Source organism: Trichosurus vulpecula, unplaced genomic scaffold (assembly GCF_011100635.1).
Source record: "Trichosurus vulpecula isolate mTriVul1 unplaced genomic scaffold, mTriVul1.pri scaffold_40_arrow_ctg1, whole genome shotgun sequence".
Lineage (NCBI taxonomy): Eukaryota > Metazoa > Chordata > Mammalia > Diprotodontia > Phalangeridae > Trichosurus > Trichosurus vulpecula.
Window position 1 is genome coordinate 82,644 of NW_023494524.1, and position 22,442 is coordinate 105,085.

A 22,442-nucleotide genomic window follows, 5' to 3' on the forward strand; every position below is an offset into this window, starting at 1 on the left:
AGCTCCCTTCTCAGCAGGTGTCCCCACTGTCCTTAAAGTAACTGGCCCCCAGGCTACAACAGGAAATGCACTTGTCACTGTCCGGCCCACCAGCCAACCAGGAAAAGCACCTCTCACTGTCACATCATTGCCTACTGGTGTACGGATGGTTGTGCCAACTCCAGGCTCTCAGGGCACGGTGTGTAGAAGACTACTTGGCTTTGTGTGTGGGAGGAACATGTCTGTTAACAGCAATACAGTAAAAGATGTTGAAAAATTAGAAAAAAACTCATTAAAAATGTCTTTGGGGATCCCAGTAATCAACTGGTAGATACCATTTGTCTCTCACTACTAACACCCACAAGTAAACCTAATATGTCTACAGGACAGCTGTAGTGAGTGTTCTGCGTCAAACCTAGCATAGTCTTCTTTTCTCATATTCCTAGGTGATAGGTAGCAGTCCTCAGATGAGTGGAATGGCAGCTCTGGCAGCTGCGGCAGCTGCCACCCAGAAGATCCCTCCATCTATTCCTACAGTATTGAGTGTTCCTGCAGGCACTACTGTTGTTAAAACTGTAGCAGTATCACCTGGAACTACCACTTTACCAGCTACAGTGAAAGTGGCTTCCTCACCAGTCATGGTCAGCATATGTAGAGGGCTGTGTGTGTTTGGGTTGGGGGTGGGGGCAGGTTGTGATGATTCTAAATATTGATTAATTTGAAATAGTATAAAGGGCACAAAATTATTTACTTGAACTGAACCTTTTCTAAAATTTAGGTCTATTTTATTTTTTGGTGTTTACTGGACTCATAGCTAGAAATTTGGGAAATTAAGAAGGGACTATGTAAGTCTTCAAGGAATTACAGTAAGAAATATTTAGGGAAAGTATCTTTATTTATTTTCTTTGAAGTTTTTTATGTTATCCCAAGTAAATTTTCTTCCAGTGTAGTACTCGTATGTAAACTTTTAAGTTTCTCATTCTTTTAGTTTAAAGAGTCTGGTGGAACTTAACTGTTTTCAGAGCTGAACTAGCTGCTGCAGAAACCTTGTGAAGGATATTCCAAGATGATAAAGCAGCTAATGCATTTGGTATTTTAAGATTTATAAAACAGTTTTCTCACAGGAGCTCTATGAATTAGGTATTGCAAAAATAATAACATTGCTCTTCCAATGAAGAAACTAAAACTCAGAGCCAAGTCTTATTTGTGTTTTTTGGTGTGTGTGTGTGTTTCTGTTAGATTTTAAGTTCTGAATTGTCTCCCTTCCTCTCTCACTAACCCACACTAAAGAAGGTTATGATTTCACACAGGGAGTAGGTGTGGCCATGCATACTTCTTTTTCTGGATGTGGATAGCATCTTCCTTCAGAGGTCCTTTGTTAATTGATTTGAATATTTATCATACTCAGAATAACTTAGTCGTCCAGCAACAGGATTGCTGTCATTGTTAACAACATGCTTTTGGTTCGGCTCATTTTACTCTTCATTATTTCTTATAGGTCTTTACACTGTAGATTTTTTCTAAAATCATCCATTTCTTAGAGCACAATAATATTTCATCACAATCATATACCACAACTTGTTCAGCCATTCCTCGTGATGGGCATCCCTTTGGTTTACCTTTTTTTTTTGCCACCACAGATAGTTGCTGTCCATATTTTAGAACATATAAGTTGTTTTTCTTACTGGTATTGCTGGGTCAAAGGGTATACACATTTTAATAACTCTTTGAAAATTGTTCCAGATTGCTCTCCAGTTTGAGAGAGCTTTGAGGGAGAATCTGAACCTAGTTTTCCTGACATAGGACTCTTAGGCTTCTATAATTTGTTTTTTTAGAACTGAAGTTTTACTTTGAGTGAAATCCTTGTCCCAGCTTTCCATTTTCTTCCCTTTTTCCATTCATACTGCTTCTCTTTTTATACCAGATGAGCAATCCAGCTACTCGAATGCTCAAGACGGCAGCTGCCCAAGTGGGGACATCTGTCTCATCGACTAGTGGTACTCCGACTCGTCCCATCATCACTGTCCACAAGTCAGGCACAGTAACTGTGGCTCAGCAAGCTCAAGTGGTGACCACTGTTGTGGGAGGAGTCACCAAGACCATCACATTAGTGAAGAGTCCAATTTCTGTTCCAAGTGGCAGTGCTCTGGTGAGTGAGAGAAGTTTTTGGCAAATGAAAATTTTTTTAAGTGTTTCATCTACCAACTCTGCCATTTTATTTGTTAGCATTAGGTCATAATGATTGCAGATTGTCTGTAGAAACTTAGAGTCTATTTAGCCTGGATTATTCATTTTCCGTGTAAGGAAACAGGAGTCAAAAAAATAATAAATAATAGAGGCAAGAATTTAAACTATGTCCTAACTCTGAATCCAGTACTCTTTCCTTTATACTTGATTAAGTATGTTGATTATGTGACAAATTGGAGAAAGTGCTAATTTTGTAATCAGGACCAAGAGTCAGACTTCAACTACCACTTACTACCTTTTTAACATTGAGCAAATCACATTAATTCTTTGAGAATGAGCCTCAGTTTCCTTATCCTTAAAATGAGAGATATTATATTTGTAAGTTACAACTGCTGTGAGAAGTTAGACTGGCTAACCTCAAAGGTCCCATTTAGGTCTAAAGTTCTCAGTTCTCAGGTGTGGCCTTTTGGCTGAGTCTAAGTTTTGCAAATCTTTTTATTAAAGGGATGTTCTATGGAGTTTGGATTCAGTCAAAGGGCCACACTTGAGGACCTAGAGGACCACATGAGGCCTTTGGTCCACAGGTTCCTGCCTTCTAATCAAATTTTTCTTCCTTTTTCCCTTTTTTTTTCCTTTGCTTTTCAGATTTCTAATCTTGGCAAAGTTATGTCAGTAGTTCAAACCAAACCTGTACAGACCTCAGCAGTAACAGGCCAGGCTTCCACTAATCCTGTGACACAGATCATCCAGGTAAACCACTAGAATATATGGGAAAGATAGTACCTTCTCCCTTTTACTGCTCTTTTTATAGGCTTTACATCTTCCACCAAAGAAATTTTTGTTCTGATTTTTTAAGGCCATATACAGGAAGCAACTTTGTAGCTCCTTTCTCCACCCATTAAATGTTCAAGAAAAAACCCATTAAGAGTTGTACAAAACAAATTCCCACAGTATCAATGTCAAAAAAGAGAAGAAAATGTGCTCTAGTATGCAGTCTGTAAATCTGGAAGTTGATATCATGTGTTATCGTAATTCCTTTGGAATTGTAGTGGATCGCTGTGTTGATCAGTTATTTTTCATGATTGATTATCTAGATAATAGTGTTATCATATAAATTTTCCTCCTGCCTCTGCTCACTTTACTTTCCATCAGTTTATACATGTCTTCCCTGATTATTTCTCTCCCATTCCTTTGTAAGTTCTTGAGGGCAGTTTTGTATCCTTAGCACTTAACTTTGTAGCTGACACACAGTAGATATTTATTGTTTATTGATTGATATATTTGTAATTTCTTACAGCATAATAGTATCCATAAGCTGTGCACACTTTCCAGTTCTTTACCATCACAAAAAAAACTGTCATAAGTATTTTTGTACATGTGGGTCCTCTTCTTTTCTCTTTAACTCTTTTTGGAGTATATAGCCTTTTGGGCATAGTTCTAAATGGCTTTTCAGAATGGTTAGACCTATTCAGAGGTTTACAGTGATATTGCATAAATTGTTTTCTTATACTGGTAACTTCATTTTGCAACATTTCAGGAACTCAGTTTCAATGAGCCATGGCCTTTTCTCAAGTGTTTGTTTTCCTGTAGTATTTTGTGCCAACAGTGAGATGTAGGAATGTTATAAAATAGCATGTGCATTTAAGAAAACATGGAGAAGTAGTCAGTAAGAATGAATTTCTGTGTCCTAGATTTCCCTCTGCCTATAGAAACTGGGTCACATGCTTACCTGTATTAAACAAAAAGATATTTTCTATATGGGCATAAAAGATTCAAATGTTTACTTTTTTTCTTCATGGTGCTTTCACAGCCATTCACATAGACCAAAGCATATTGAAGGGTGGAGGCAAATTTAGTGTTTGTTCATTCTAGTATGACCCCACTCGCTCTGTTTCTTGTTTTTTTTCCTTAGACTAAGGGACCGTTGCCAGCAGGGACCATTCTGAAGCTAGTGACTTCATCAGATGGCAAACCTCCAACTATCATCACAACTACCCAAGCCAGTGGGACAGGAACCAAGCCAACCATCTTGGGTATCAGCAGTGTCTCTCCTAGTACTACAAAACCTGGTACCACTACCATTATCAAAACTATTCCCATGTCAGCCATCATCACCCAGTCTGGAGCAACAGGTAGGAGATATCAGTCAAGAAAATACCTCTTCGTGTTGCTAGTCAGTGTATGGTTAGGTTTCCCTCAGTAGGTTGAAATCCAAGTTGGGTTATAAAGTCCATGAATAACTTAAGGGAGGAAATTGAAACAAAGCTGATTTATTTCTACTTCTTCCTCTCCCCGTTTTTTTCAACAATCAGGGACAGGTGGCAGCCACTATAATTTTTTAATGGACTTATTTTTCTTTGTTACATTATAAATTTTTTTCAGAGATCCTCCTTGTTTTACCCTTCCTTATTCTTCCAAGAAAGGTTTTAAGTAAATTCATAGTTATGAAAAAATTAGTTATCAGGATATAATAGTAATATTAACGAGCTTAAATTGTTGAGGCCTGTATGAAGGGACTACTATAAGGTTTTCTGCCCTGCTCCATGAATAGAAAGTTCTGATATAATTGTATGTTTCTTATTTTTCACTCTCCCAGGTGTAACCAGCAGCCCTGGAATAAAGTCTCCCATAACCATTATCACCACAAAAGTTATGACCTCTGGCACAGGAACACCTGCCAAAATCATCACTACTGTCCCTAAAATTACTACTGGCCCTGGTCAGCAAGGAGTGACTCAGGTGAAGTAAATCCAGTGTCCTACCCTCATCTCCACTATCAACAGATTGTTCAAGAGCTTTTGTTCTTTGTAACCTTAACCAGTCATGTAATTGAGCATCTTACTTTGGACTTTATGTCTGTGATTTTAGTACATTCTTTTTACTTTAAACTGATTTTATTTGCATTTTACATTTATTTACAATATAAACTCAGTTTCCTTATTTTTAAATTGGTATACTACTCAGTATTACTACTCACAGCTTTTTATCAGGAAAGAATTTTTGTATGTCTTTAACAATGCTATAGAGATAAGTGCTTGCTTTTTTTTTATTATTTCTGAATATGTTAGTATTTTTTTGTTCTGCTATTACAGGTTGTATTGAAGGGAGCCCCAGGACATCCAGGCACCATACTCCGCACAGTGCCCATGAGTGGAGTGCGGCTTGTTACCCCTGTCACAGTGTCAGCAGTTAAGCCAACAGTCACCACATTGGTAGTGAAGGGCACCACTGGTATGTTCAGAAGATGAAGGAAGCTGGATCCTAGAACAAAAAATTATGTAGTGAAATTCCTGCGCTCTGAGTCTTAAATTGAAATCTTAGTATCTAAACTTTGAGCTCAACCAACACTGATAATATATCTTGAATTCATCATCTTAAGAAGCTATTTTAGAAGTTTATTATTTTTCCTTCATTTTTTTTTTTAGCTTTGCTTCTGGTTTCTTTACCATTGCACAAACTTGCATAGATGTTTGTTGCTTTACTCTGTTACTGATAATACAATAAGCTTCTAAGACCTCATCGTTAGATTTTACTTCATAGTGCAAGTATTTTATAGGTCTATATCCAATTCATGTCAGCTCTTCAGAGAGCAAGATTTAGCTAAGATATGTAACAGAATCAGTAGATGAATAGTTGCAGAAAAGATGAGGTCTGTGGAACTGGTTATGTTGGGAATGTTCATCAAAAAACACCTTCATTACTCTTTTCCTTAGGTGTTACAACTTTAGGGACTGTAACAGGCACTGTGTCCACCAGCCTTGCTGGAGCCACTGGGCATAATGTCAGTGCTTCCCTGGCTACTCCTATTACCACATTGGGCACCATTGCTACTCTTTCAAGCCAAGTGATTAATCCTACAGCCATTACTGTTTCATCAGCACAGACCACAATAACAGCAGCTGGGTCTCTTACCACTCCCACCATTACTGTGCAGGTAGGGGCTGTAGCTTTATTGTCATCATCATTTTCATTTCATCATTGTCATCATTATGCTTAATTTCCTTATTTTAAGATTGATGGGGTAATAATACCCATACCTCAGTTGTTTTGGTTGTTTTGTTTTGTTTTCTGCAAGCCGCTTGGGATCAAAAGATGTGTCCAGAGTCACACAGCAAATAAATGTCAAGTATCTGAGGCTGGATTTGAAGTCAGGTCCTCCTGACTCTGGGGCCAGTGCTCTATCTCCCTCACCACCCTTTGTTTTTTTTTTTTTTTCCTGTCTGTGCTTTTGTGATGCAGTTGGGGTTAAATGGCTTGTTTTGATATTCAAACAAGGCTATATAAAAGTGATTTGAAAAGCATCTTACATTTAAATTTAATTTATTATTACTAATTAAGAAGGAAGTACTGTGCCATATCCACTTTTCCCAGTTATCCCAAAGAAGTCCAGAGTTATTTAAAGCATTTAAAAGTTTATAATGCAAAGGAGCAGCATATGTAGAAAACATTTAGGTTTAATGCATGTGTTAATAGTAAACCTTTATCTGAAGCCAGCAGAAAAGATTCAAAATCACTCAAGATGTAAAAAAAATTAGATTAGTGATGATTTGGGATTAGCTTTTAAGTGCATTCAGTAATGTATGATACAATAAATTAGCCTTCTATCTTAGATTTCTTTTATTTCTGTTTTCTAACCAATTTATACTAACTAACAACTGTTGTTAAATCAGACAAATTAACAAGATGAGGCAGAAATAATTACTATTTGATACTGCACTTTTTATTGAATTCAATGCCATAAAAAAAAGAAGTGCATTTGTAGTACACTATTTGGGAATTTTAAGTTGGGATTTTTATATTAATTCTTTTTCTTTTATGGCTTCATAGATCCTGTCAGAATTACAAATATATTTACAAACAAAACCATGATATTTTTAAAAATTCTAATAAATAAAACTTTCAACTGCAAATATGATAAAATTGAAGTAGTCTTTTATCTATTCTTTACCCCCTCAAAAAAAATCCTCTCTTTTAAGTAAAAGGGAAATTGTTGTGTGTCATCTTAGAGGACAAGCTCTATCATCAGTCAGTCATTGGTTCATCAGTAAAAAAGTATTTATTAAGCATTCGCCAGGCTTCCTGGTAGGTGCTAGGTATATAAAACAGTAGTGAAACCACTCTCCTTTACCCCAAGGAGCTTTTATTGTATCAGGGGACACAACATGGACAAAAATGATTATGTAGAATAAATATGAAGTAGATAATTGAGTGTGAAGACACAGCTAAGAATATTAGAAAACAGAGGTAAGATATCAGATTAGGGCCATCAATACTTATAAATTCTTTCATAGCAACTTAGAATATAGGAAGGGTATTCTTATTATTAATATATTTGCAGATTTAAAAAGTAGGTTTTATTGAGTATAGAAGAGTGACATGATTGAAATTACTTTTTAGGAAAATCCCTTTCTTAGCTCTTTGTATGATGAATTGAAGAAGGGAGAGATTTGAGGAAAGGAGATCATTTAGTTATCTGTTACAGAATATAAAACAACAGATGATGAAGGCGGTCCAAATGAGTACAAAGACATAGAAGCAAGATTTGGTCAAAGATTGGACATGTAGATAGAAGCCAACTGAGTAGTCAAGGATAGAACCAAGGTTTCGTCATCTGTGTGACTGAAAAGATTATGATGATATTTGCAGCAGAAATAGGGGAGAGGGAAATGCATTTCTGGAGGAAATATGAGTTCTTTTTTAAACATGTTGAGTTTAAGTCCAGACATAACAAAAACTATCTCATTTTTTTTTTTAATAAATAGTGAGACATCAAATTTGGAATATATCGCAAATAAGACTGAATTATTGGGTTAATCTACTTCCTTTTGCACAGTGTTTTAAATCGTATGTACATCTATATTTGAGAGAAATAAAAAATCCCTTTGTCTAAGCCCAAGTAAAAGTAGATGTCAGAGTAAAAGGAAAATATTTGTTAATAGAGATGTTTCTATTAATTTGTTTGCTTCCTTATTTATTTTTTTCCAATAGCCTGTCTCTCAGCCCAGTCAGGTGACATTGATTACAACACCAAGTGCTGTGGAGACTCAACCAGTACATGATCTCCCTGTCTCTATCCTGGCCTCACCTACTACAGCGCAGCCCACTGCTACAGTTACAATTGCTGACTCAGGCCAAGGTGACATGCAGCCTGGTACTGTGACTTTGGTGTGTTCTAACCCCCCATGTGAAACCCATGAGACGGGTACCACCAATACAGCGACCACAAGCATAGCCAATCTTGGGGGCTTTTCACAGTCCACACAGGTTCAATTCATCTGTGATGGACAGAATATTTCAACAGTTGGACAACAAAATGACAATATGATGCAGGCTTGCTCCAACCAACCTTGTGAAACCCCTGAGGGAAGCACTGCCAGCACTTCAACAGTGATAAATGCCAAATTAACAAGCACCCTAACCATGAGCATGGGACAGAGTTTGTACTTAAATCCTCCGTATGAGACCCATGAAATAAACACCACCAATACAGCCACCATAGCCATGTGTAGCATTAGTGGACAAAATGTCTGTTCCAGTCTCCCATGTGAGACTCATGAGACAGGAATCACCAGTACAGCCACTGCAGCCATGTCCAGCGTCTGCACCAGTCAATCAATGCCTAGTAGACCTCAGCATGAAAAACACATACACATGGGTGATGCCTTAGCTTCAGCTCAGCCTGGCATGAGTGGGGAGCTTAAAGGATCTTGGTCTCCCACCAGGCCTTCCTGCCAAATTCATCAGAATAGCTCAACCAACACTGTCCTATCTATGAAACCCTCAGAGTTAACGTCAGCAACTGCCATTCAGGTTTGCCAAAAGTCTTTATTCAAAGAGAGCACCACTAGTATTAGTACCAAGGGGCTTTATACCCAGAGTACTAAAGCTGAGCAAACAAGCCCATCTACCATGGGCAATATCGTGTCAGGTTTGAAGTCACTAAGGTCGACAAGTTGGCATTCTGAAACAGATCACATTCACAAAACCACTGCCACCATGGCACAGCTAAGTATATTTACCAGGGAAACCATTGAGATACAGACATCCAGTAAATATTTATGCCCACTACATCAAAACAGTTTGACCATAACTACAAAAGCCACAGAAACACAATCTCCCCTCATATGTTCTGATCCTCTTTGTGAAACCCATAATGGTGTTAGCTCAACTACGGACAGTGTCCAACAGGTATACTACAATCCACCATGTGAAATTCATAAAACAAATACTATAAATGCAGCCACTACTACAAGCTCCCATATGATCATTAGCCATAATAGTAACATGCAGCAAACAACTCTCAGTACCACAGAGGAAATTGTTAGTAAGAACCAAGAGCCTCCTTGTAGTCCCAGCTCTTCCCTCAAAACTTTGGAAACAGTTTCAGATTTGGTAGTGTTATCACCAACTTCAAGAGTTATTTCTGGACAAAAGCTGTGTTCAAATCCCCCCTGTGAAACCCATGAAACAGGTACTACGCACACAGCCACTACTGTCACCTCAAATATGGGCTCCAATGAAGGTGAGTAAAATTGTTCTCTTCATCTCAGTTTATAAGTAGAAAATAAAAGGGAGAAACATGGAACTTGTACAAATCAAACACTTGGGCATATGTCATAATGTATGCTTAAAACATCCCTAAAGGCTTTTTGCTAAAGACAAAATAAAGCATCACAGATGGTGAAGAACAGGATTTTTTGACTGACTGTAATGTTCTGTTATAATCTCCCCAAATGCAGTCAGCAGCCTTTTAAGTTTTTAAGAATTTTGCAGTTTTTGAGGTATTTTCCTGTAATCCTAATACTGTTAATCCTATCCCGATTTCTTCCTTCATAGTTTCTCCACCAACTACTAGCGGACAAGAAGATATAAGGAACACGCATGGCACTTCAGTGATTACCACTAGTTCCAGCAGTATGACAATACCCATCTCTACACAGTCACAGGCAGTGACCACTGTAACACAGTCTACATTGATCCCCAGTTCTTCAGTTCCAGTGAGAACAAACTAACTCTAAATGGAGTTGAATAGCATTCTCTAGTTTCCTATCTACAACTTTGTTTTTGGTTCTCTAGGAATAACTTACTCTTCTAAGTTCAGAATTCTCTATATAGTTAATAATTATTAACATTCATATAAATCTTTATGATCTTAAAATAACTTCAGTTTTACATCATTGTATTTTAAATCTCCGGTCTCTATTTAACATCTCACCTCACTTTTTAAATTTCAGTGGATTTTAAAAAAATTTACAATACTGCCTTTTCATATTTCAGCTAGTTGTGTTTTATGCTAGAATTGGAAGTTAATTGGTCTGAAAAAATATACTCTTACCCTGTTGCTGTTTTTTATCAATGCTTTTGATAAAGGCACATTGATGGTATGCATATCAGATTATAGATGGCATAAAGCTAAAGAGACAATTAACACATTTTAGGAACAGTCAGCATCCAAAAATATGTCAATGAAGACAGTATTGGCAATACTGAAGTGAAAATAAGTGTGGATAAATAACGACCCATTGATTTGAATTCCAAAAAAGCCACCTTAGTCGCAAATTGTAGAAGTTATGTCTAGATAGTTTGTCTGGAAGTGCTCTTGGGTTTTTTAAAGGGCTAAAAATCAGCACAATAAAATGTCCAGAAAAGAAGTATATGTAGTTTTTAAAGTAGACAGATATGGGAACCAGGACTAGGAGAATAATAATTATGTTATATTGTACTGTGTTCCACATCTGGAGCAGTGTATTCAAAACATTGATAAGCTAGGTCAACATATTCAAGAGAAGACGACCAGGATTTGAAAGGATTTGAGGTCATGCCATGTGAAAATTATTTAAAAGAACTGGGGGCGTTTAATAAAGAGAAAAAGAGACTTAAGAAGTATATGTAAGTATAAAAGGGAAGCTGTGTGCTTCTCCTCACCAAAAGTCTTCAAGCAAAAGTTGATTAGCCATTTGTATAGTATTGTTCAAGCATTATTAGACTTTGTCTCTGATAGAGGCATTTTTTCTCTTCTAGAACATCTCATTAATGATAGAAATGCCTCCAGAGGAGACTAACAAAGTTCCAGATACAGATGCAACTTTAAGGACTGTGCCTAGCACAGAGGCAACTCTTTCTGCTACACATATATTAGATGCAGATGAAATAAAATCCAACCAAGAGTCAAGAGAGAAACTGCCACTTCCATCACCCCTCCTGCAGCCCACTCAGTACCCAGGGCCACCTATAGAGGAACAGTCTCAAGCTTCTGAGAATCAGGTGGCTACAGACACAAATAAAGCTAAGGAATTCTCACCAGATCAGGACTCTAACAGTTCAGCTGAGGTTGATCAGCTTTCTCTGCCTCATGAGTTGGTGGCTGAGGGACAGATGAACACCACAACACTGATGGTTTCTGGACTTTCCCCAGAAGAGCTTGCAGTCACTGCAGCAGCTGAGGCTGCAGCCCATGCAGCAGCCAATGAAGAAGCCCAGGCTTTGGCCATACAAGCTGTGCTACAGGCTGCCCAGCAAGCTGCAATGGGTAAGTGGCTCATATAAGGCATGAAGCTGTTTTCTAAGGTGACATCAGGTATGATTGAACTAACTAATAATTGATCACAAAAATGTTGAGAAAGGATATGTTGTGGGTACAAAGCAGCACAAGGTGAGCAGTGAAAAACTGGCACATAAACCACTTCTGATGTTTCTGTGGTAGGTAGTGGGGAATACAATTGCAAAGAATAAAAATTGTCATCGCTATAAGCTTTGGGCAGTTCAGTCAAGGGTAGACAGTACAAAGATTATTTGCAACAGAGTAGGGGAATGGTGACAAAGGCCCTGAATAAAAGAATGCTGATGGTTTGAATCAAAGAAAGAGATGTACATGAGAGAGATGTGAAGTAGAACTGGTAGGCTATGGTAATAAACTGAGCATGGTGGAGAAAAACTGTATAAATTTATATAAATGTATGTAATAGGTAATAAATAGGAACATGTCATCTGCATAAATGTGATGTGTCAACCAGCAGGAGCTATTAGGATTATTATCTGAAATACTACAAAGAGAAGAGGGACTAAGACCTGGCCAAGTCTTAGCAAGTTAAAATTTTAACTATTTAGCAATAAATACAAAGTCTTCTACTTCAGAAAATCAATTGGAATAAGAAAACATAGTTCAACAATTTTTCTTATTGAAACAGTTGCTGTGTGTGCAGACTAAGCTATCCCTAGACAGTTTCGTTTTAGTTTACTGCAAATTCACTATGAGTCAGTGTAATGTTACTTGAACATCTAATATAAAATGAGACTGTATGGATAAGAATAATTCCATTATTACTGTGAACTGATTAAAGAGTGCTTAGCTTAGACTGTTATGTCCAGTTATTATTTCTGCTGTGTTTTAGGTTGAATCATCAACCTGGAATGTTTGGAGAGAAAAGTAGTAGGATAAAGATGTTTTTATTTTAACCATGTTATTTTGGTTTTAGTTTTAAAAAGAGAAACTATGCACAGTATTCAGAGTATATTATAAGGGTTTTAAAAATGGCATGTTCCAAATTTTAGAGAAGTGCAGCTCACAATTATAGAGAACTTAGCAAATACTCTTTAATTGCCATTAAGACAAAACTGGCAAAATCATTTCTCAGTCTGTTACATAGGCACAAATTCCCTTTTGTATTGATAGACACATGCCACAGCGCATATGAAAATTCATCTAAGAAACTGGTCAGCTCTACCAAGTACTACAGAATGACTCATAATCATTAAGGTTGTATTGTTTTTATATTTAGAAATAAAGAACTGTGTCTGTCTGGATTAAAAAGGCATATGGTGGGGCAGCTAGGTGGTGCAGTGAGTAGAGCATCAACCCAGGAGTCAGGAGGACCTGAGATTAAATCCGGCCTCAGACACTTGACACAATTACTACCTGTGTGACCTTGGACAGTTTAACCCCAATTGTCCTGCCTTCTCCCCTCCAAAAAAAAAGGCATATGGCATGATTTCATAGATTCTTAGCAGTTAAATTTAGGGATTTGTGTTTCACTCTAGTTGTTTCACGTTTTGTATCATCTTTTGTATCACTATTACCCTGAAGTTGGAGAGGGTACAAATAGAAGAAAAGAATTTAATCTGACCAGTTATCTGGTGAGAAAGCTATTCCTTTTTGTTTTAAAGTGCAGAAACAGGATCAATAGGTTGAAGTCTGAGGGATACAAATGTTCTGTGTGAGGATTAACTTCCAAATCTTCAACACAGTATGATAGATTGTTTCATGAGACACTTAAGTAGATAAGTAAAGCATTTATTAAGAGCTGACTCAGACCTCTAATTGACCTTCAGGTGGAGCATCTTTAGAGGCTCACAATAGCGAGTTGAGTGATAGGATATAGGGGTATGTGTAAGTTAAGCAGACTGGACATAGTTGAAATTTGGGGTACATACTGAAAAGTTAGGAGTGAATCCTAGCAGATTAAGGGGTGCAACTGGGTAAGGAGAAAATGTATAGGGCTAAAAATTATGGAGAATTGTGCAAGTTAAAACATAAAAGTTGAATATCATATCAGTAACAGCTTTCTTTCGCTAGAAACTAACATGATGTGGAATGGCAAAAGAATTTAAAAGCAGTGAGTGTGATTAGAAAGTCTTGACTTTTAAGTTATTATGATGTAAAGAGCTAAAATGTGTTTTTTAAGACTCTAGAAATTTCTTTAAAAAATTTTTTTATTTTTTTCCCCAACTACATACAAAAACAATTTTTAAATGTTTTTTTTAGTTCCAAATTCTGTCCTTGCCTTCCTTCTATCCCCTTCTCAAAATGGTAAATGATCTGATATAGGTTTTATATGTATGTCATGTCAAACATTTCCATGTTAGTCATTTTGTGGAAGAAAACTTGAACAAGAGAAAAATAGTATGCTTTATTCTGTATTTAGACAGCATCACTTTCTTTTATGGAGGTGGACAGCATTTTCCAACATGAGTCCTTTGGGATTTAGGGTTATGGTTGGGGTTATTTAATGGGTTATTGTATTGCTGAGAATAGTTAAGTCCTTCACAGTTCTTTATTGAACAGTATTGCTGTTACTACACAGTGTTTTCCTGGTTCTGCTCACTTCACTATAAATCAGTTCATGTAAGTCTTTTTAGGTTTTTCTGAAATCATCCTGTTTGTCATTTCTTATGGCACAATAATATGCCATTACAGTCATATTCCAAGTCATTTCCAGTTGATGGCTTCCCCTAATTCCTAATTCTTTGCCATCACAAAAAGAGTTGCTGTAAATATTTTTGTACCTGTGCGTCCTTTTCACTTTTTTAAAGATATCTTTGAGATACAGACCTAGCAGTGGTATTGCTGGATCTAAAGGTAATGCAGAATTTTATAGTACTTTGGGCATAGTTTCTGGAGAGTTCTTAAAAACAATTTTAAAAGAGACTGTTTTGTGACAAGATCTAGACTGGGTGAACAATGAAGTCTCTGAACAGGTCAATGCCTTAAAGTCTGAGCTAACCCTAAACCTGCATCTGTGATAGGAAGAGAGCAAATAGCAGTGGTCATTGACTTAGGTCAGCTCTGAGTTAGGATTGCCATTGTTGCTCTTGAAGACTACTGCTGAGTAGCATTTCTTTTTGCTCCTGGACAGGCACTTCAGAGTCCATGGATACATCAGAAACAACAGTGACAGAGACAGAACTGGGACACTTGCCCACGGAAGCCCAGGAAGGTCAATCTACTGCCATTCCCATTGGATTGACCCAGCAAGAGCTTGCTGTCCTGGTACAACAGCAGCATCAACACCATGTCCCTACTGAGGCCCTAGCTCCTGCTGACAGTCTCAATGACCCTACCACTGAGAGCAGTGGCTTTAGTGATGCAGCCAGTTCTGGTACCAGCACAGTCACTCTTATGTCTTCTGCAGCTATAGGAAGTAAGTATCTATCCACTGCTTAACTGTGCGCCAGACATTGTGCTAAATGTTAGAGGTAAAAGTAGAGAAAATAAAACAATTCCTACTTACAATCTGATAGGGGAAGCAAAAAGATATATTTAAGAATATACAGAAAAAGCATATAAAGGGAATAAATACAAGTAGTTAAATACAGTGTTCTTGGGAAGGACTTACCAGTTGGGAACAGGCTTAAAAGTAATGCTATTATCTTGACAGGGCATTCTCTGAGACAGAAATGCATGGGGAAAAAATTATTATTCCCCGTTGGTCAATTCCAGTGGCATGCTATTGCTCTTGGGATGAGGAAAATATAATAGGATGTAGGTTTCTGAGATAGTAAGTGTGCTAAAAGGACATGTTAGGTATAATATTAATATATAGAATCTCATTTCTTTTGCTTATCAGTTTGGTATAATGGAAAGAGTACTAGAAAGGATAAAACCCAGATCAGGTCAAGAAATTTACAGACGAAGAATAGGTACCAGAAAAAGCAAGGATAGTAAGGAATAAGCTGGTTCATATCTCAGATACATGGCAAGTTTTTTAAGTTACTCTCAGCTCTAGTTTCTTAAAATTAGGACTTTGGACTAAATGATTTCAAAGATCCCTCTTCATTCTAGAACTGTTTTTGTGCAGGAAAGGGGGAAATGTTTTTAAGTATAAGGTAAAGCAGATAAACTGATGACTGAATGTCCCAGTAGAGTGTTCCTTTAACTTCTGTCTTTCACTAGGTCTCACAACATCCAGTACATTTGTGACCTCCCCAAAAATAGCCAGCCCAGCCAAACTGCAGGCTGCAGCTGCCTTGACTGAGGTAGCCAGTGGTATCGAGTCTGTTTTGGTGAGTTCGAAATGATAGAAATAGCGGTGGTAGGCACCTTTTGGGCACTGAAAGTTGGGACCCTATGTTTAGAACAATTGCTGTTATTAATACATCCTCTCCTCTAGAAACCTGACCTACCACCCCCATCCATCAAAGCACCCGTGAAAAAGGAAAACCAGTGGTTTGATGTGGGTATCATTAGAGGCACCAACTTGATGGTGACTCATTATTTCCTGCCACCTGATGATGTTTCATTCATGGATGTAAGTCCCCCAGGAAGACTTGGAAACTTTTAAACTGTAGTAGACAGGTTGGAATAACTGTATAGAAGTCTGATTTTAAGGCTAGATTTAACTATGGCTTTGATGTCATAGCTGAGTAGTTGACTGGCAGAGAGTATTGTTTATTTATCTGTCTGGGCTGGGTCCTTGGAAAATTGGAAATATCCAGCCCTTTTCATTTATCTGCTTTTGCCATAAGTCTTGGGCCAAACTAATAGTTTTTGCAACTTAATTATACAATAGTCACCTATAGGTTATTCATAATGTGTAAGGGATACATTGGAAATAACTCTTAGTACTTGGGCTAGGACTGCTTGTACCCAACCAAGATGATTCCTAGGGTGGCCTTATCTGTGTTCTGCTGGCTGCTAGCCAGAGATTTTAAATCCTAAAAATAGTTTGTAATCTATTGCTGGTGCATTCATCTGACAGATAAGGTTTTATTTTATTTGTTTCTCTTTTCTTATTCTCCATCTTCTAGTATGATTCCAGCATTATTCCTGACTATAGTCAGCTAAAAAAGCAAGAGTTGCAGCCAGGTACAGCCTATAAGTTTCGAGTAGCAGGGATCAATGCCTGTGGCCGAGGGCCCTTCAGTGAGATCTCAGCCTTCAAAACATGTCTTCCTGGTTTCCCTGGAGCCCCCTGTGCCATTAAAATTAGTAAAGTAAGTATTCCCCCATGGCAATTATACTTTTCCTTTCATTATTTGGTCAGTTTATAAGAATATGAATAGTTCCTAAGGATGCCAGGGGAGGTAGATTTAGTTCCTGCCATTGGTGCCTGCAGTCTTCAGAGCGAAATACTCACAGACAATTCTAAGACCTCAGCACAGTGAGCCAGGATAATTGATCTGGTTTATCAATCAGTAAACAATAAACATAACATTGAGTGGAGGGGTTAACGTGGAGGACCGCACAAATCTTCATTATAGTAAGGCAGGAAATAGATTTCTCTGCAAGGAGGAATTACGGTATGAGCAAGGAGAAATTATGGTATGATGAAAGACATCCTAAACTAGAAGTCAGATAAAGTTTGAGTTTGAGTCTCAACACTGTCAGCCGAACTATCTGTTTCCATAAATATAGGTGGAAGATGACTGCTGTATAATTTGGATATTACTCAGATAAGGGCACCTGGGCTTTCCACAGAGGGCACTAATCGTTCCTACCTTGTGTCTTACAGAATAGCACTCAAGTCTTCTGAACTGAAATTTTCCAACCATTTCCTTTTCTCCCCCCATTTCCATTCTCTGTAGAACCCAGATGGTGCCCATCTTACCTGGGAACCACCTTCAGTGACTTCAGGCAAAATCGTTGAATATTCTGTATACCTTGCCATTCAAAGCTCCCAGTTAGCTGAACAGAAGAGCTCAGCCCCAGCTCAGCTAGCTTTCATGCGTGTCTACTGTGGTCCCAATCCATCCTGCTTAGTACAATCTTCCAGTCTTTGCAATGCTCACATTGACTATACCACCAAACCTGCTATCATCTTTCGAATTGCTGCTCGAAATGAGAAGGGCTATGGCCCTGCAACTCAAGTCAGGTGGCTACAAGGTAGGTACAATCCACGTATCACTCCAAAGCACTTATATAGGTATTAGGAATGAGGAATGAATCTATCAAGTATGTTACCCTTGTGAAAGAAGTAATTGTATAGTAGGAAGACAAGTGAATTTAGATTCAAAATATCTGAGTTCAAATGCTGATTCTTAATCATTTAATTTCTGAGCTTCAGTTCTCTCAGCTGTGAAATTAAAGGATTTGCCTAAATAGTTCCTGACATAGCCAATTCTTCATTATTCTGTCCTTAGTAGTCCTTTGTTTAAAGTCTTATTCTGAGAGCTGTGAAAAGACTTAAAAAAAAAGGCATATCCTCTCTTTCGCCTCAGATCAGAAGTATAAAAGAAATTAGAAGGAGACATAAAGGGAGAAAGCAAAGAACAGGAAAGGAGTCAATGTTTCTCACAAAACAACATTTGGTTACTCATATATATAGATCTCAATTGATCTCTGACCTGGACACTGAAGGGCTATTCAGAGTGAGAGACTACAACAAAAACCATCCCTTAGAGGAGTTCTGGGCTGATGAAGAAGACAAGATGCACATTCGGAGAATTATAGTGAAAAAATAGGTTGAAATTAAGATTTTATATATTTAGGCATTTAAGTAATAGTGCTTGGATGTGGGTATTATTTGAATCTTTCTATCTTTGAGAATTAGGGTTCAAATTTTTCTTCTATCTTTTAGTGGTTGATCTTCTTGTAATTCTACTCTAATTTCCATTTTTTATTACAGAATCTAGTAAACATGGCTCTAATGCAAAGCCTGCCAACAAGAGGCCACTGTCCTCCCCTGAAATGTAAGCACAGACCCTTCAATTTAACCTCATGGGTGGTAGGGAAAGCCAGAACAAAATTATGTAGGGGAGGAGGGAAAGGTGTCAAGTGCTTTAGTAACTTGACTTTGAATTCTGTTTATCCTGAAGACTGTCCCCAGCCCTTGAAATGCTAATATAACTGTCACATTCCTATACTAATTCTTTTTCTCACTCCCCACCAAGGAAATCAGCACCAAAGAAATCCAAGGCTGATGGTCAGTAAAAGAAGGCTGATTACCTAGTCCCTTCTTATGCAGGAAGCTCCACCCTCACTTTCGTCCTCAACTCTGCTTCAGAGGCATCACTGTGTATTATGTGAGCTACTGGACACTATTGCTTTTGTCGTTTTTCTTTGTTGGGGGTTGGTGAATGAGGTCACGCAAAACAAATGATTAAGAAATCAGATGAGCTTAAGATTAAGACAAACTTATAAACTTACAAGTTACAGCTACACCATACCTTTCTTCATACATATGAATTCAGATCATTTTAGTCCAAAGGTAAAAGTCATGGTGATGGGAAGAAGACATTCAGTTACCTCAGTCAATCCTTCTGACCCATGTATGCTCATTTACTCCATGGGAAACCATAATTTTTCTTGTTCTGCATTCAAAGAGAGAATACATAAATAATTATTTTAAAAAAAGAAAAAGCGGGCAGTATATTGAGGATCTTAATTCCCACATTATTTGTTCCTATAGATAATGTTCTATCCAATGAAATAGGTGTGATTAGTGAATTTTTTTTGGCATTAATACACTCTGTTGAGTCGTATTTCTGTCTTTTACCACAAGTATTTTACCACTTAAATTCTTTTAATTTATTTGCCCTTATTTCTCATTAGCAACTGTAGAGAAAATTAGAAGATCATTCAAAGCCCTCTTGTTCCAAATTCACATGTCCATTGTTACATGAATATTACCTGGAGATACCACAGGTTGGGGGTTAGTGCGCAGACTTTCATCAATAAAAGTGGAAAGCCTACCCCATTTAAAACCCTACATGGTCTTAGAGAAGTGGTAATGTTATAAATTTTAAAAGTTGAAGTTGATAGAATGATGTTAACATTTTTATTGTGCTCTTGTTTTGTTTTTACTGTACAAATTCCACCCCCAATATTCAATCTATTTGGAAGCCTGTACAGAAATTTGCCATTATTCCTAGTACAATGGAAAAAAATAGTTACTCTACTCTCTGTTCTTTTCCACAAGTCTATCCCACCACTATTTTTCCTTCAAAAGCCCTACAGAGCTTTAGAGTTTCTTTCAAGTTTGTTTGTATTATAATTATTTCACTGTGAAATATTTTACTGTTTAGTCATTTGTATTGTATGTTTTCCTTTGGTTTCCCTTTCGTTCTTCCTATTCTTACCCTTTTATTCTCCATTTTTGAGGAAAAACAGCATACTTTACAATGAAGAAAGTTCCTTGCTAACCCAATGTTGGTATTGTGCTATGTTGTTTTTGTGCTATTTTGAACAATTAAAATGACTTTTTAAAAAATAACCATCAGTGTCTTTTAGTTTTTGCCTCTCCCATAATTTTTCCTGGTCCAGTCCTTAGTTCAGAAGCAGTCCAAAAGCACCATCTGGGAAATTAGTTCTTCTTTTCACTATGTAAAGATACTTACCCTCCAGCAATCTTATAAATATTGATTGAAGTATGATTTGGGGGAATTTGAAGATATGCTTTCACTGAGCAATTATCAGGAATTAAGGAGCCAATAAATAATCCAACGTACTATCCACCTCAAACTCCCTTGTGACCTTAATGAAACTGCAGCATTTTCTTTGTACATTTAGTTCAACACATTACCTAGTCCTAGGTCATGCCCATCTAACCTTGAAGTAACCTTGGACAACATATCCAAGAAAAATAGCTCAATTGACTTTATATTTGATGAAGACCCAACTCATCGTACCTAATGTAAAAACAGTCCTCTAGACTCAACTGATGCTTATGTTTGACTACATTGTGATATATTAACTACAGAGCATACCATAATTTTTCAAATCAAGGCACATTATGAACATAAAACAACATAAATAAATGTGGTTCTGTCGTTAAGCCACTCAGTATATTTTATGTAGGTAAAGAGTACCTAAGTCTCTTAATTAAAACATGAAAGAAAACATTTGAACTTATCCAATTCACATATGGCCTCAGACACTTACTGGCCAGACCTGGGCATGTTGACCCTATTTGCCTCATTTTCCTCATCTGGCAAAGTGAGATGCAGAAAGAAATGACAAATCATGCCAGTATCTCTAACAAAAAATACACCAAACTCAATTGAGGTCAGAAACAACTGAACAAAACATTCCTGCCAAGATTCAGGGATGCAAACAGAAAATTTATGACCAAACAGGGCAGGATCACAGATAGTAAAATGGATAATTTTGATTACATGAAATTTTAAAGGGGGTAGCACAAACAAAACCAATGCAACCAAAACTGGAAGGAAAGCAGGAAATTGGGGGAGGGGAATTTATAACAATTCTTCAATAAAGGCTTTATTTCTCAAGTATTAAGGCAATTGAACCAAATTTGTAAAAATTTGAACTATTCCCCATTGGTAAAAGGTCAAAGGACATGAAAAGGCAGTTTTCACCAATAATTAGAGAAAAGCAAATTTAAAAATTCTGAGGTAGCACTTCACACCTATCAGATTGGCTAGTATGACAGAAAAGGAAGATGATAAATATTACAGGGGTTGTGAGACAACTAGGATGCTATTGCACTGTTGGTAGAGTTGTGAACTGATCCAGTCATTCTGGAGAGCAATTTAAAACTGCTCAAAGGGCCATAAAACTGCATATACTTTGATCCAGCGATACTATTGCATCTGTATTCCAATGAGATTTAGGGAAAACAAAAGGAAAAGACCTAGGTGTTCAGGGATATTTAAAGCACCTCTTTTTGTGTAGCAAAAAAAAAATTGGAATTTGAGGGGATGCCCATCAACTTAGAAATGATAAACAGGTGGACTTTAGAAAAACCGGGACAGATGTATATGAACGTTATTGAAGTGAGCAGTAGAACAGTATACACAGTAACAATATTCTGGACAATACAGTGATCCAAGACAATTGTGTATCTTGGGTTTCCTCTGAGTTGTTTCAGTTCTGCTTTGCTCATAGACCACAGCACCCTCTCTGATGTGGGCACCCCATGTTGAGCCAGTGTCTCCCATGTCACACAATCAATTCCAGAGTTCTTGAGAGAGACCTTGAGTGTATTTGTATCACTTCTAGCCACCATGTGAGTGCTTGCCTTGTGTGAGTTCTCTCCATGAAATAGTCGTTTTGGCAAGCGTGCGTTCTGCATTTGAACAATGTGGCCAGCAATCAGAATTGCGCTCTCTGAAGCAGAGTTTGAATGCTTGGCAGCTTGGTTCAATAAAAGTGTATGGTGCCTTATCCTGCCAGGTGATCTTCAGAATCTTCATAAGACAATTCAAGTGGAATTGATTCCAGCACTTTGCTCTGCAATTTGGTCTTCTCTCCCATCCTTTCCTTTGGAGCCTCCCAAACACTGAGCTAGTTCTGGCAATGTATGTCAACCTTATAATCAATCATTCCTGGAAAGTACACTACCAATGTGAGGGAACTTATCTACAGCATTAAAAACTTCTCTGTTTGCTATAACCAAGTGGTGGCTGATTAAACACTTCTGTTTTCTTGGTGTTGATTGTTAGGCCAGAATTAGCACAAGATGCAGAAAATCAATCCATACTTTGTTGTATCTTGATTTCAGAGGTTGCATTGAGTGCAGAATCATCTTCCAACATAAAATCATGCACCAGTACTCCCTGCACTTTGGTTTTTACAAAGAGACCATAGAAAGAGGAAAAAG

At 37.5% G+C, this 22,442-nt stretch overlaps 1 protein-coding gene across 1 annotated transcript in view; it reads left to right on the plus strand.

Moving 5' to 3' along the window:
* Window positions 1-20,093, plus strand: part of LOC118833340 (host cell factor 1-like) — a 37,132-nt gene extending 17,039 nt beyond the window's left edge. The window contains exons 9-26 of the mRNA XM_036740702.1: window positions 18-178; window positions 426-620; window positions 1,904-2,128; window positions 2,812-2,916; window positions 4,079-4,298; window positions 4,763-4,905; window positions 5,259-5,397; window positions 5,880-6,100; window positions 8,155-9,688; window positions 10,003-10,163; window positions 11,188-11,695; window positions 14,799-15,083; window positions 15,836-15,945; window positions 16,053-16,190; window positions 16,690-16,875; window positions 17,467-17,764; window positions 18,507-18,570; window positions 18,772-20,093. Coding sequence (XP_036596597.1) covers window positions 18-178; window positions 426-620; window positions 1,904-2,128; window positions 2,812-2,916; window positions 4,079-4,298; window positions 4,763-4,905; window positions 5,259-5,397; window positions 5,880-6,100; window positions 8,155-9,688; window positions 10,003-10,163; window positions 11,188-11,695; window positions 14,799-15,083; window positions 15,836-15,945; window positions 16,053-16,190; window positions 16,690-16,875; window positions 17,467-17,764; window positions 18,507-18,570; window positions 18,772-18,811 — 4,733 coding nt within the window. The 3' untranslated portion in view covers window positions 18,812-20,093. The remainder of the gene's footprint in view (window positions 1-17; window positions 179-425; window positions 621-1,903; window positions 2,129-2,811; window positions 2,917-4,078; window positions 4,299-4,762; window positions 4,906-5,258; window positions 5,398-5,879; window positions 6,101-8,154; window positions 9,689-10,002; window positions 10,164-11,187; window positions 11,696-14,798; window positions 15,084-15,835; window positions 15,946-16,052; window positions 16,191-16,689; window positions 16,876-17,466; window positions 17,765-18,506; window positions 18,571-18,771) is intronic.
* Window positions 20,094-22,442: the final 2,349 nt, after the last annotated feature.